The following is a 15,489-nucleotide window of genomic DNA, read 5'->3' as shown; positions in this document are numbered from 1 at the left end:
CACTTCAAAAATGTCACCCCAATTTACTATCGCAAGTTCTAGCTTTATAGCTTCATAATTTGCCCTTCCCCAATTAAATATCTTTCTGTCCTCTCTGCTCCTATCCTTGTCCATGACAATGCTAAAGGTTAGGGAGCAGTGGTCCCTGTCCCCTAAATGCTCACCATAGAACACTACAGCACAGAAAACAGGCCTTTAGGCCCTTCTAGTCTGTGCCGAAACGTTATTCCGCTAGTCCCATTTACCTGCACCCAGTCCATAACCCTCCAGACCTCTCCCGTCCACATATCTATCCAAGTTATTCTTGGAACTTAAGAGTGAGCCCGCATTTACTCCATCAGATGGCAGCACGTTCCACACTCCCACAACTCTTTGAGTGAAGAAGTTCCCCCTAAACCTTTCCTCTTTCACCCTAAAGCCATGTCCTCTTGTACAAATCTCTTCTAATCTAGGTGGAAAGAGCCTACTCGCATTAACTCTGGCTATGCCCCTCATCATTTTGTAAACCTCTATCAAATCTCCCCTCATTCTTCTACACTCCAAGGAATAAAGTCCTAACCTGCTCAATCTTTCCCTATAACTCAACTCCTGAAGACCCAGAAACATTCTAGTAAATCTTCTCTGCACTCTTTCAATCTTACTGATATCCTTCCTATAGTTTGGTGACCAGAACTGCACACAATACTCCAAATTTGGCCTCACCAATGTCTTATACAACCTCATCATAACATCCCAACTCCTATACTCAATACTTTAATTATGAATGCCAGGATGCCAAAAGCCTTTTTCACAATCTTGTCTACCTGTGACGCCACTTTCAGGGAATTATGTATCTGAACTCCCAGACCCCTTTGTTCCTCCGCACTCCTCAGTGCCCGACCATTTACTGTGTATGTCCCCCCTTGATTTGTCCTTCCAAAATGCAACACCTCACACTTGTCTGTATTAAATTCCATCTGCCATTTTCTGGCCCATTCTTCCAGTTGGTTCAAGTCTCTCTGCAAGCTTTGAAAGCCTTCCTCACTGTCCACAACGCCTCCAATCTTAGTGTCATCAGCAAACTTGCTGATCCAATTTGCCATATTATCATCTAGATCATTGATATAGACAACGAACAACAATGGCCCCAGCACATATCCCTGAGGCACACCACTAATCACAGGCCTCCAGTCTGAGAAACGATCATCCACTACCGCTCTGTCTTCTCCCACACAGCCAATTTTGAATCCAGTTTACAACCTTTCCATGGACACCTAGTGACCTGAACCTTCTGAACTAACCTCCCATGTGGGACCTTGTCAAAGGCCTTATTAAAGTCACGTATCCAACATCCACAGCCTTTCCTTCATCTACTTTCTTGATAACCTCCTCAAAAAACTCTACAAGATTCGTTAAACACGATCTACCACGTACAAAGCCATGTTGACTATCCTTCATCAGCCCTTGGATGTCCAAATACTTGTATATCCAATCTCTCAGAACACCCTCGAATAATTTACCTACTACTGATGTCAGGCTCACTGGCCTGTAATTACCTGGTTTACTTTTAGAGCCTTTTTTAAGCAACGGAACAACATGAGATACCCTCTAGTCCTCCGGAACCGTACCCGTGGCTAAGGACATTTGAAATATATCTGCCAGGGCCCCTGCAATTTCTACACTAGTCTCTCTCAAGGTCCAAGGAAATATCTTGTCAGGCCCGGGGGATTTATCTACCTTTATTCGCTGTAAGGCAGCAAGCACCTCCTCCTCTTTAATCTCTATGTTCCATGACACTACTGCTCATTTCCCTTCCTTCCATATACACTATGCCAGTTTCCTGAGTAAATACAGATGCAAAGAATCTGTTTAAGACCTCCCCCATCTCCTGAGGCTCCACACATAGATGACCACTCTGATCTTCTGGGGGACCAATTTTGTCCCTCACTATCCTTTTACTCTTCATATACTTGTAGAAACCCTTTGGGTTTACCTTCACATTATCTGCCAAAGCAACCTCATGTCTTCTTTTTGCCTTCCTGATTTCCTCCTTTAGTATTTCCTTACATTTTCTATACTCTTCAAGTACCTCATTTGTTCCTAGTTGCCTATACCTGCTATACACCTCTCTCTTTTTCTTAACCAGAGCACCAATATCTCTTGAAACCAAGGTCCCCTCTGCTTGTTAACTTTGCCCTTAATCCTGGCAGGAACATGCAAACTCTGCACTCTCAAAATTTCACCTTTGAAGGCCTTCCACTTACTGAACACATCCTTGCCAGAAAACAACTTATCCCAATCTGCTCTTCCTAGATCCTTTCTCATTTCCACAAAATTGCCCTTTCTCCAATTTAGAACCTCAACTAGAGGACCAGATCTATCCTTATCCATAATCAACTTGAAACTAATGACATTATGGTCACTGGACCCAAAATGCTCACCTACACATACTTCTGTCACCTGACCTGTCTGGTTCCCTAATAGGAGATCAAATATTGCATTCTCTCTCATTGGTACCTCTATATATTGATTTAGAAAACTTTCCTGAACACATTTGACAAATTCCAAGCCATCCAGCCCTTTCACAATGTGGGAATCCCAGTCAATATGTGGGAAGTTAAAATCCCCTACTATTACAACTTTCTGTTTCTGACATCAGTCTGCTATCTCACTACAGATTTGTTCCTCCAATTCTCTCTGACTATTGGGCGATCTGTAATACAACCCTATTAGTGTGGCCACACCTTTCCTGTTCCTCAGCTCCACCCATATGGCCTCTGTAGACAAGCCCTCCGGGCTGTCCTGTCTATGCACAGCTGTGATATTTTCCCTGACTAGTAAATGCCTCCCCCTCTATCACCCACCGAGAGATCTGTCACCTGACCTGGTTCATTACCTAATACTAGATCTAACATGGTATTCCCTCTAGTCGGCCTGTCAACATGTCATAGAACCATAGAATACAGGCCCTTTGGCCCACCATGTTGTGCTGACTTTCAAACTACACCTAAGACTATCTAACCCCTTCCTCCCATATATCCCTCTATCTTATATTCCTCCATATGCTTATCTAACAATCTCTTGAACTTGACCAACGTATCAGCCACCACCACCACAGGCAGCGCATTCCATGCACCAACCACTCTCTGGGTGAAAAACCTCCCTCTGACATCTCCCTTGAACTTCCCACCCATTACTTTAAAGCCATGCCCTTCTGTATTGAGCATTGGTGCCCCGGGAAAGAGGTGCTGGCTGTCCACTCTATCTATTCCTCTTAATAGTTTGTATACCTCTATCATGTCTCCCCTCATCCTCCTTCACTCCAATGAGTAAAGCCCTAGCTCCTTTAGTCTCTCTTTATAATCCATACTCTCTAATCCAGGCAGCATCCTGGTAAATCTCTCTGCACAATTTCCAATGCCTCCACATCCTTCCTATAATGAGGCAACCAGAATTGGACACAGTACTCTAAGAGTGGTCTAACCAGACTTTGGTAAAGCTGCATCATTACTTCGCGGCTCTTAAACTCGGTCCCACGACTTATGAAAGCTAACATCCCATAAGCTTTCTTAACTACCCTATCCACCTGTGAGGCAACTTTCAGTGATCTGTGGATATGAACCCCCAGATCCCTCTGCTCCTCCACACTGCCCAGAATCCTGCCATTTACCTTGTACTCTGCCTTGGAGTTTGTCCTTCCAAAGAGTGCCACCTCACACTTCTCCAGATTGAATCCATCTGCCACTTCTCAGCCCAGCTCTGCATCCTATCAATATCCCTCTGTAAGCTTCGACAGCCCTCCACACTATCCACAACACCACCGATCTTTGTGTCGTCTGCAAACTTGCTAACCCACCCTCCCACTCCCTCATCCAAGTCATTAATAAATATCACAAAAAGTAGAGGTCCCAGAACCGATCCCTGTGGGACACCACTAATCACAGCCCTCCAATCCGAATGCACTCTCTTCACCTCAACCCTCTGCTTTCTACAGGCAAGCCAATTTTGAATCCACACGGCCAAACCTCCCTGGATCACTTGGCCTCTGACCTTCAGAAGAAGCCTACCATGCGGAACCTTGTCAAACGCCTTACTAAAATCCATGTAGACCACATCTACTACACTACCCTCATCAATCTTCCTGGTCACCTCCTCAAAGAACCCTATCAGGCTAGTGAGGCAAGATCTTCCCTTCACAAAGCCATGCTGGCTGTCCCTAATCAGTCCATGATTCTCTAAATTCTCATAGATCCTCTCTTAGAATCCTTTCTAACAGCTTACCCATCACCGACGTAAGGCTCACTGGCCTGTAATTCCTTGGACTATCCCTATTTCCTTTTTTGAATAAGGGGACGACATTCGCCACCCTCCAATCCTCCGGTACCATCCCCGTGGACAACGAGGACTCAAAGATCCTCGCCAACGGTTCAGCAATCTCCTCCCTCGCCTCACGAAGCAGCCTGGGGAATATTCCGTCAGGCCCTGGGGACTTATCTGTCCTAATATTTTCTAACAGCTCCAACACATCCTCTCTCGATATCAACATACTCTAGAACATTACCCTTACCAACACTGTCCTCAGCGTCAAGACCCCTCTCCTTGGTGAATACTGAAGTATTCATTGAAAACCTCACCCACTTCCACAGCTTCCAGGCACATCTTCCTACCTTGGTCTTTAATCAATCTTACCTTTACTCTAGCCATCCTTCTGTTCTTCACGTACAAGAAAAAAGCCTTGAGATTCTCCTTAACCCTACTCGCCTAAGCCTTTTCATGTCCCCTTCTTGCTTTCCTTGGCCCCTTCTTCAGTTCCTTCCTTGCTACTCTATATTCCTCACAAGCCCTATCTGATCCTTGCTGCTTACACCTTACGTATGCTGCCTCTTTCTTCCTAACTAGTTGTTCCACCTCTCGTCACCCACGGTTCCTTCACCCCTGCCATTCCTTCTCTGCCTCACCGGGACAAATTTATCCCTAACGTCCTGCAAGAGATCCCTGAACATCGACCGTATCTCCTCAGTACATTCCCTGCAAAATGTCATCCCAATTTACACTCTCAAGTTCTCGCCTTATTGCCTCGTAATTCGCCTTTCCCCAATTAAATATCTTCCCGTCCTCTTTGCTCCTATCCCCGTCCATGACAACGCTAAAGGTTATGGAGCAGTGGTTGCTGTCCCCCAAATGCTCACCCACCGATAGATCTGTCACCTGACCCGGTTCATTACCTAAAACTAGATCTAATATGACATTCCTTCTAGTCGGCCTGTCAACATACTGTGACAGGAATCTGTCCTGGACACACTTAACAAACTCCGCCCTGTCTAAACCTTTGGCATTAAGCAGGTGCCAATCAATATTTGGGAAGTTGAAGTCTCCCACGATAATAACCCTGTTATTTTTGTATCTTTCCAAAATCTGGCTCCCAATCTGCTCCTCAGTATCCCTGCTGCTACCGGGGGGGCCTATAGAATACTCCCAGTAGAGTAACTGCTCCTTTCTTGTCCCTAACCCCAAGGATCCTCTCTAGAGTCAATATGGGTGGAAGTTAGGACAAAAACCCTAACCCTCCATTATGTCCCCGAGTGCAGTTGTGACATTCTCCCTGATTAGTTATGCACCTCTTTTACCTCTCTATCACATCTAAAACATCAAAACCCTGGAATGTTGAGTTGCCAGTCCTGTCCCTCTTGCAACCAAGTCTCCGTAATGGCCATAGAGGTCATGGTACATGTAGGTAACAATGACATAGGGAGCAGAAGGAATGAGATGCTGCAGCATGAGTTCAGGGAGCTAGGTAGTTATTTAAAGAGTATAATCTCAAATGTTGTAATCTCTGGATTGCTTCCGGTGCCGTGGGCTAGTGAGTACAGGAATAGGAGAGGTCAGATGAACGTGTGGCTGGAGGGATGGTGCAGGAGATTGAACTTTAGATTCCTGGATTATTGGGATCATATCTGCAGAAGATGGGACCTACACCAGTGGGACACCTTAACCAGACTGGGACCAATATCCTTGCTGGGAGACTGCACATGCTGGAATCTGGAGCAACAAACAATCTACTGGAGGAATTCAGCTGGTCGAGCAGCATCTGTGGAGGGAAAGGAAATGTCAATGTTTCAGGTTGAAACCCTGCATCAGTCCAGTTTGTTGCTTCTTGCTGGGAGGTTTGCTAGTGCTATTGGGGAAGGTTTTAACTGAGTTGGCAAGGGAAGGGGGCTCAGAGTAGTTGTTCAGATAGAGAGGTACAAACACCTTGAGGAGACAAAGTTAGCAAGTCCAGTAAGCAGATTAAGACAGTAAGTGAACATCAAGGGAATTCAAAGCTAAATGTATCTATTTTAATACAAAGAGTGTAATTAGTAAAGTAGATGAACTCAAAGCTTTAATTAACATGGGTCCACAATATTATTGTCATCACTGAGATAGGGATGAAGGAAGGGCAGGACTGGCAAATCAAAATTCTCTGGCAGAATTTGCAGACATGACAGAGAGGGGAGTAAAAGGGGAGGAAGTATTGCACTATTAGTCAAAGATTTCATTACTTCAGTGTTGAAAGTGGATATCCTAAAGGCTCCTCAAATGGGTAGAGATTAGAAACAAAAAGGGTTTTCACTTTGCTGGGGATGTATTACAGACTTCTCAACAGTCAGCAGGTGATAGAGAAACAGATATGTAGGCAGGTATCAGATTGGGGATTTCAATTTCCCAAATATTAACTGGGATTGCCTTAACTTCATAGGCTCAGAAAGCGTGGAATTTTTTCGGTGTGTCCAGGAGAGCTTCCTGACGCAGTATGTAGATAGAGCAATGAGGGAAGCAGCATTACTCGGCCTTATCTTGGGAAGTATCGAGGGGCATTGAGGGTTGGATAAAGAGAAAAAAGATAGCATATGAAAAGGTATAGGGAGCTAATGATGGGGGAGTGCTGTCAAGATTAATCAAAGTCTAAAAGTCAAGTTTATGCACAAGCACACGTATGCACAGGCTGCTGCAAATAAGTATAAAATGTGCAGGGAGGTGCTTATAAAGGAAATTAGAAAGGCAAAGAAGGGTCACAAATAAATCACTGGCAAACAGGGTTGAGGTAAATATGAAGGTATTCTATAAGTATATTAAGGGCAAAAGAATAACCAGGGTAAAATAGGGCCCATTAGGAATGACAGAGGCAATCTGTGCATGGAGTCAGAAGGTGTTGGTGAACTCCTAAATTAATACTTTCCATCGGTTTTCATAAAGAAAACTAAACGTTGTAGTGGTAGAATTCAGTGAAAGGGAAGGTGAAAGTCAATTTCTGGTCTCCATAAGTAAAGGAGGTACTTGATGCTTTGGCAGACTTAGAGGTGGATAAATCCCCTGGACCAGATGGGATTATCACAGGCTACTACAGAAGGCAGGGCTCTGACTGAGATTTTTAAATTTTCGCTAGCCACAAGTAAGGTACCAGGTGACTGGAGGACAACAAATATGGTCCCCTTTTTCCAGAAATGCATCAGGGAAAAGCCTGGTAACTATAGACAGTGGCAGGGAAGATCTTGGAAAAAATGTGAGGGAGAGGATTAATGATCACTTGGAAAGCCGAGGACTAATCAGAGACAGCCAGCACGCTTTGCAAGGGTAGATCCTGTCTGACCAATTTGATTGAATTTTGAAGAGGTCACAAAGTGCAAGGATGAAGGCAGGGCAGTAAATGTGATTTACACGGACTTTAGTAAACCTTTGACGAAGTCCCACATGGGAGACTGGTTCAAAAGTTAGGCCCACGGGATCCAGGGCAAGTTGGCAAATTGGATCTAAAGTTGGCTTGGCAATATGAGACTGAGGATGAAGATAAAGGGTTGTTTTTGCGATTGGATGTCTGTTGTTCATATGCCCCAAGAAACAAGTTCATAGATGACATGAAATTAGCAGAGTTGTTGATAGTGTGGAACGTAGTCAGACTGCAGAGAGATAGCGACGTTTTGGTGAAATAGGCTGAAAAAATGGCAGATGGAGTTTAGTCTAGAAGATGTGTGGAGATGAATTTTGGGAGCACTGATGAGGCTAGGATACACACAATGAATGGTAGGATCTTAGGAGTTACTGAGGAACAGAGGACCTCAGAGTACAAGTCCATAGATCCTTGAAGTGATTAGTAAGCATACAGGATACTGACCTTCATTAGTCAGGCACTGAATGCAGAAGTACAGAGGTTATTTTCCAACTTTATAAAATCTCGGTCAGACCTCAACTGGAGTACTGCGTGTAGTTCTGGTCACAAGTGGTTAGGAAGGATGTGATAGTATAGGAGAGGTGCAGAGGAGATCCAGCAGGATATTGCCTGGGATGAAGCAGTTCAATCATGAGGAGAGGGTCTTTTCTCCCTGGAGCAGAGGAGATTAAGAGGGGACATGACTGAGATATGTAAGGTTATGAGGTGGCTAGATAGGTCAGACCGCAGGAAACTTTTCCCTGTATCAGAGATAGATAAAACAAGAGGACATAAGTTTGAGGGAAGGGGGAAGAGGGGACTTTCTTCACTCAGAGAGTAGCAAGTACCTGAAATGCGCTGCCTGAGAAAGTGGCTGAAGCTGGTCGCTGACAGCATTTAAGATGTCTAGTTGAGTAGTTGATTTACTTAGGCTTGAAGTCTATGAACCAATTGTTGGGCAATTGGGTTAATATGGAATAGTGCCCACTAGTCAGTGAGGATGAATTGGGGTGAATGGGCTGTTTCCATGATTCTAAATGGTGGACAAGTCAAAGGAAGTGATGTGAGGCAGAGATGGATATCAGTGTACATCTGGAATTTGACTCTGTGTCTATACATGATGTTGCCAAGGATCAGCATAGGTGAGGAAGAGGAAGGCCAAGGACAGATGCTTCAGAATTCTGGAGGTGATACTGCATGGCAGGAATAAAACACTGCTGGTATGGTTCTTGTCAACTGCTGTAGTAGGGTTTTAAAAATTGTGGATTAAAATCCGATGAACAGAAAAGATGGCGATGGCTATAGAAAGAAACAACACAAACAAGGATTTGTGGAGGAAAGGGTGGTTGGAAATGAGATGCTAGTTTATAAGAAGAAAGGAATTAAAGATTGGATGTTTGAAGAGGACATCAAAACAGGTATGTTGAAAGAGAGAAGAATATAGTTCCAATACAATAGTGGAGACACAAGGGAGACTGCAGATGCTGGAAATCTGGAGCAACATACAAAATGCTGGAGGAACTCAGCAGGTCACGCAGCATCGATGGAGAGAAATGGACAGTTGATGTTTCAGGTCAAGACACTTCATCAGGAATGGAAAAAAAAGGAGGGGAGATAGCCAGTATAAAAAGGAAAGGGGGAAGTGGTGGAGTAAGAGCTGGCAGGCGATGGGTGGATTCTGGTTGGGGGGGGGGGGGGGCCTGGGTGCGATATGTGGGTGAGGGAGGAGGGGAGAGTGGAAATGTTGTAAAAAGCTGGGAGGTGATAGGTGGAAGTGACAAAGGGCTGAAGAAGATGGAATCAGATAGGGGAGGGAAGGAGAAGAGGTGAATGGGCCAGAGGGATAAGGGGAAAGAAAAGGGGGCGAACAGAGTATTGAGTCAGGTTATTTTATTGTTTGGTTTAACCTTCAATTTTCAGTAATTAAATTTTACAGGCTTATGAAGATACTGCAAAGCATTGGGCTAAATTTCATTGCAACAATATTTCTTTTGGGCACTGCAATGGCATCACCAGGCCAGCCTATACTTTTTCCTCACCATCTCTCTTGGCTCTATTGGAAATAATTAAGTACTCAGTTCAATAATCTAATTGGTAAAACTGCTTTCTTTGAGGAGAAAATTAAGCTACGCCAAAATAAATTCACACATTAATCAATCATTTACTATCTTAGAGAAACAGACTCCTCTGAGAAGTCATTACATCGTCAACAACTGTTCAATGTTGCCCAAAATGAGAGACAGCCAAGATGAATGAGAGATTGATCTTACCATGTTCAAATTGGCCCTCATTAGCTGGCGTTAGAAAGAGAAGCAAGTGGCAAAAGCGAAAAACACAAGACAAAGTGAGTCAACAGGGCAAAAAAAAATACAGAATTGTTGAAGTAAATTAACAGGGAAACAAAAACAAAGAAATATTATTGGGTAAACTAACAGAACAAAAAATGGAGAGCAAGTAATGATCAACTACATTATTAAAGTATCTTTCAATAGACAGGCACTAGAATAAAGCGTTAAAATTAAATGCATCTTTAAAGACTTAGATGGAATATTAAACCACATGTGCTGCAACAGGTCACTCAATGCAGAAAATTTTGGCAGGTTGTTACTGCTGGGTCAACTTAGAGGTAATATACTAACCTTCCATTGCTGGTCATCGTTGAATGGTCAAACAGAAAATAAGCACCAAAGAAAAATGCCACAGCATCAAACACTCCCAGGAATGTCCAGTAAAGGAACAGCTTCCAACATAACAAGGAATTTTTTGGCAATGTCCCTGGTGGTTGAGAAGAAAAAACAATGGAATTGGATTGTGTATTTTGATGTTATTAATTTATAAAGCACATGTAATATAAAATCTTTTCGTCACCGACAAAGTCTCCGCACATCCCTCAGTTCTTGAGGGAAAGAAAACATATTGGAGTTCCTTCTAATCTAACCTCTCACTTCTGCCATGCTCAGTGCACCTATGATGCTACCATTACACAGTTCATAATGGGATATCGAGAACTCCAACAATGTTCTAAAGATTAGCAAAATTTCAACAACATCACTTTGTTTTACATTTCATGATTAAAATTTACTAAAAGTTAAATATATACTTCCTTTACTATTTTTAAAAGTCTTGCTATCACAGTAGATTTTTTACATTTACATTCTTATGGCCTCTCACCAAAATCTCAGCAATCCAAAAACTTTTACCCCAACTTAGTTTCTGTTCCTTAACCATTTCTTTGTGCACCCTGTTCAACTTAATTTCAAACCAAGACTTTAATTTTCATAACAGATCCCCTCCCACCAAAATTGCATATATAAATGCTATGTCCCACTTTATGCTAGACTACCAAGAGGACCATCTACAAGTGGCTCTTCATAATGTCTCAGTAGCCCATGCATTTATAAATTCATTAGTTTCATTCCATAGTATAAATCTCAGGTTCATCAATAATTAAGCTATGAGTAACTGCAAATAATTCCTGAATGACCTTACACTCAGCACCTTTCTGCTCACAGGCTATGTTCAGAGTTCTTTAAAATTAAACAGCAGATGAAGATAATTCTTCAGAACCAACCCTTGCATCTGTCCTCAGCCTCCTGCACTGTTTCAATGCGATGCAACTTAGTCTCGAAGAATAGATGGATGGTGCTAATGTTGTGTCTTTATTTAAGAAGGGTTGCAAGGACAAGCCAGGAAAACCACAGGCCAATGAGTCTAACATCAGTGGTGGGAAAATTACTGGAGGAGATTCTGATAAACAGGATCTACCTGCATTTGAAAAGGCAAAGACTGATTAGGGATAATCAGCTTTGTGCATGGGAAATAGTGTCTCACAAATTTAATTGAAGAGGTGACAAGAAGATTTGTGAGGGCAGGCTGGTAGGCGTTGTCTACATGGACCTTAGCAAGGCCTTTGACAAAGTACCAAAACTGGTTAGGAAAGTTAGATCACAAGGGATCTAGGTGAGCTAGCCAATTAGATACAAAATTGGGTCGGTGGTAGGAGTCAGAGGGTGATAGTGAAGGGTTGTTTTTCAGATTGGAGGCCTGTGACCAGCAGGGATTGGTTCTGGGCCCACTGATATTTGTCATTTATATTAATGATATGGGTGAGAATGTAGTTGGCATGGTTAGTAAATTTATGGATGACACCAAAATAGGCGGTATAGTGGACAGTAAAGAAGTTTGTCTAAGATTACAACAGGATCTTAATCATCTGGGAAAGTGGGCCAAGGAAGGGTAGATGGAATTTAACTGGGACAAGTGTGAAGCGTGGATTTTGGCAGGACATAGACAGTAAATGGCAGGACCTGAAGAACTAAGACACCGAGAGGTACGAGTACATAATTCCTGAAGGTGGTGACACAGGTAGATAGGGTGGTAAAGAAGGCCTTTGGGCCATGCTTGTCTACATCAGTCAGGACACTGCGTAGAAGAGTTGGGATATCATGTTACAACGGTACAAGACGTCAGTGAGGACTGCACTTGGAGTATTGTGCGCAGTTCTGCGTCACTTAGCTATAGGAAGGATGTCATTAAACTGGGAAGGGTGCAGAAATGATTCACAAGGATGTTACTGGAACTGGAGTGCTTGAGTAAGGAAAAACTGGATAGGCTGGGACTGTTTTCCTGGACCAGAGAAGGCTGAGGGGGGTGACTTTATAGAAGTATATAAAATAACGAGGGGCATAGATAAGGTGAAAGGCCAGTCTTTTTCCCAGGGTTAGGGAGTCTAAAACCTAGAGGGCAAAGGTTTAAAATGAGAGGGAAAAAATTAAAGGGGACCCGGGGCTCAAGTTTTTCCACACAGAGGGTGGGTGGGTGTGTGGAATGAGCTGCCAGAGGAAGTATTAGAGGTGGGTACAATTATAAAGTTGAAAGGCCATTTAGAAGGTACATGGATAGGAAATGTTCAGGGGATATGGGCCAAATGCAGGTAGGTGAGACTTAGTTCAGATAGGCAACTTGGTCGGCATGGGCAAGCTGGGCCCAAGGGCCTGTTTTGGTGGTGTATGACTCCGTAACTTCACCTTTTGACCAAGTACTTTACAGCCCAAATTCATCAACCTTCTACTATCAGTTAGAGAACTTTGCTTGAAGGAATTCATGCACTTGAGCATGTTAACTTCCATCAGAAAAGTTCTATTAAAAGGCAATAATGATGTGAATTGTGTAGTCATGCTTCCTAGCTCACCTGTACAATGTTGGGTCTCTTTTTAGAGCATCGATACTGACATGTTGTTCCATCAGGCTGTACAACAGGATGGGAAGAGAGGTGAAGCTGATGTTGTACAATGTAAGATATGCAGTGTCATACAATGGCTGAAAAGAAAGAAATCCTTCATTACTTTGTATGCTTCCAAAATACCAATGTAAAGGTTACCATAGCCTCCCAGCAGCAAATACTAACACAAACATGGCTTGGAATGCAACCTCCTTCCCAACTTAGATTTTCTTTGAATATAAGTGAACTGTCTTAGAACTTAATTACAAACTTAAGTAAATGTTATAAGGTTGGAAGCAATTCAGAGAAGGTTTACCAGATTAATATCTGGAATGGGCAAGTGACCTTATGAAGAAAGTTGGATTGCTCAGCTTGTATCTGCTGGAACTTAGAGGAGTGAGACATACATGATATTGAGGGGTCTTTACAGGGTTGATGTAAAGAGAATGTTTCCCTTTTTTGTTTGAAAAGTGTAGAAACTAGGGATCACTGTTTAGAAATATAGGTTTGCCTATGAGGCACAGCGTTTTTTCTCTGGTTCATGAATGTTTGGAACTCTCTTCTTAAGATGATGCTGGAAACAGAGTCTGACATTTTTAAGGCACAGTTGGATGGTTTCTTGATAAGGGAGTGAGTGGGTAGGTAGGTGGGAATGTGGAAGTCGTGGTAGCGATTACATTAGCCATGTTCTTGGAACAGAGTGGAGCAGGCACAGAGGGTGAAAGGCCTACTGCAATTCCCAGCTCACATGTTCACACATATATTCATAAAACACTTTGGGAGGAACGTCCTTTTTCCTAGCACAAAAGGTGTAGAAATTGGCTGCAAGTACATGGCAAAGGAGAGCTAACACGGCAATTTTCAAACGGCTTCGACACAGGAGACAACAGGAAATGGATGCTGATGAAGAAAAATAAACTACTGAAAGATAGCCTGTACAGATAAAAATAAATGAAAAACCTTGAATTTATACAAGATCTTTCACTTTAAGGTTATCCAATGCCTATAAATCCATTTCAACTGCATGTACATGTGTCCACACATTGGTGTGGTGCAACATCCCATGAAAAGCTGATTATATTTTCTTTCACCAATGATGATTGAGAGATAAATATTGCCAGGACATTGTTAAGAACTGTTTTGCTCACTGATTAGCACCACAGAACTTACCAAATCAACGCATGTAGGAAAACTTGCTGCTAGTTTGACCTCTCAAAATTGCACTAGAAGTACAAGCCTAAATTATGTGTTTGGGTCCTTGAGCAAAATTGGAATCCAACATTTCCTGACTCAGTTAGAAGCAAGCCTTAACAAGCTTTGGTAAGAACGATCTGTACTTTGCTCCTCTTCTAGCAACCAAGTAAAGCTTCAGTTATTATTAAAGCTAATTAATTACTTGCCTCAGTCAGGTCTTAACTGAGGTACCAACTTGCACCTCCTCAAAGGAAGAAAACTTTAAAGGATGCCACTGTTAGAATCTTTTACATTTAAGAGAAACAAGGACTGTAGATGCTGGAATCTAGATGAAAATCCAGGGACAGGTTCACTGGAATCTGGGAAATGATTGCATTAAGAATAGAGAGATGAAGCCATAGTCTGTGTACTGGTAGCCACATCAGAGCAGGTAATTGGTTGAAGATTTATCCCACATTCACAATCATCGACTCAAGCCCACACAACTGCAGCTTACAAACTTAAATCTTCACTTCTTTGGCATTAGATTGGCTGCCTGATGGCTGGCACAGACTTGGTGAACCAAAAGGCCTAGTTTGTGCTTTATGATTCTATGAATCTCTGCCCCTTAAACACTGCTGGCGATTCAACAGGAACTATCTAACACGTGGAATCATTTCCAAGGAAAGAATATCTTCCACTCCCCACCCAACCATCATTATTAAGTGATGGTTCTGGAGGTAACCTGGGACTTTCACCCTGTTTTCCCCTAATGATCTTGGGGAGACCATCAGCAGAAAAGGCTCCTAAACCCCAAGCAGCTAAATTCTTCACTGCAGAGGGATTGGTAATCTGAAGCAATAGCTCTGATACTGGAAGTTATAGACTAACTCACAGTTAGTTGTAATAAAAACTGCAGAAGCTGGAAATCCAAAACAAAAATAGAGAATGCTGCAAGCACTCAGAAATCAGACAGTGTCAGTGGGGAGAGAAGCAATGTCAACATTCTGGGTCAAGGACCCTTTATTAGAAATGGAAAAGTGAGAGGATCAGCGTGTTCAGTTTCAGAGAGGGGAGGTGGAGAGAATGTCTGTGATAGAGTGCAGACAAATTTGTTAAGGTAAAAATTACTTTAAAAACCAATGGCTGGACCAAAACGATGCAGAAGCAAGTCAAAGCAAAACAAAAGAAAACAAAGGTTCAGTAAAAAGAAGAGATTTACTTGACATTTTTATGTCCTGAGAGATATAAAGCACCCCGTTGAAAGATGAGCTGTTCCTTTAGCTTATTCTGGGCATTGTTGGAGCAAATAGGAGGCCAAAGAGGGGACAAAATGGGAGTGGGAAAGAGACTTGAAATAACAGATGACTACAAGTTTAAGGTCACTGTTGTGGACTGAATAGAGGTGTTCCTGTGAAGCGGTCCCCAA

At 42.7% G+C, this 15,489-nt stretch overlaps 1 protein-coding gene across 1 annotated transcript in view; it reads right to left on the bottom strand.

The window, feature by feature from the left end:
* atp11a (ATPase phospholipid transporting 11A) overlaps positions 1 to 15,489 on the bottom strand; it is a 205,217-nt gene that overhangs the window by 37,727 nt on the left and 152,001 nt on the right. The window contains 3 exon segments of the mRNA XM_052025948.1: positions 10,302 to 10,430; positions 10,432 to 10,441; positions 12,858 to 12,985. Of these exon segments, the coding sequence (XP_051881908.1) occupies positions 10,302 to 10,430; positions 10,432 to 10,441; positions 12,858 to 12,985 (267 nt within the window).

This window comes from Pristis pectinata, chromosome 11 (genome assembly GCF_009764475.1).
Source record: "Pristis pectinata isolate sPriPec2 chromosome 11, sPriPec2.1.pri, whole genome shotgun sequence".
Classification (NCBI taxonomy): Eukaryota; Metazoa; Chordata; class Chondrichthyes; order Rhinopristiformes; family Pristidae; genus Pristis; species Pristis pectinata.
This window is presented reverse-complemented; position numbering and strand designations above follow the sequence as displayed.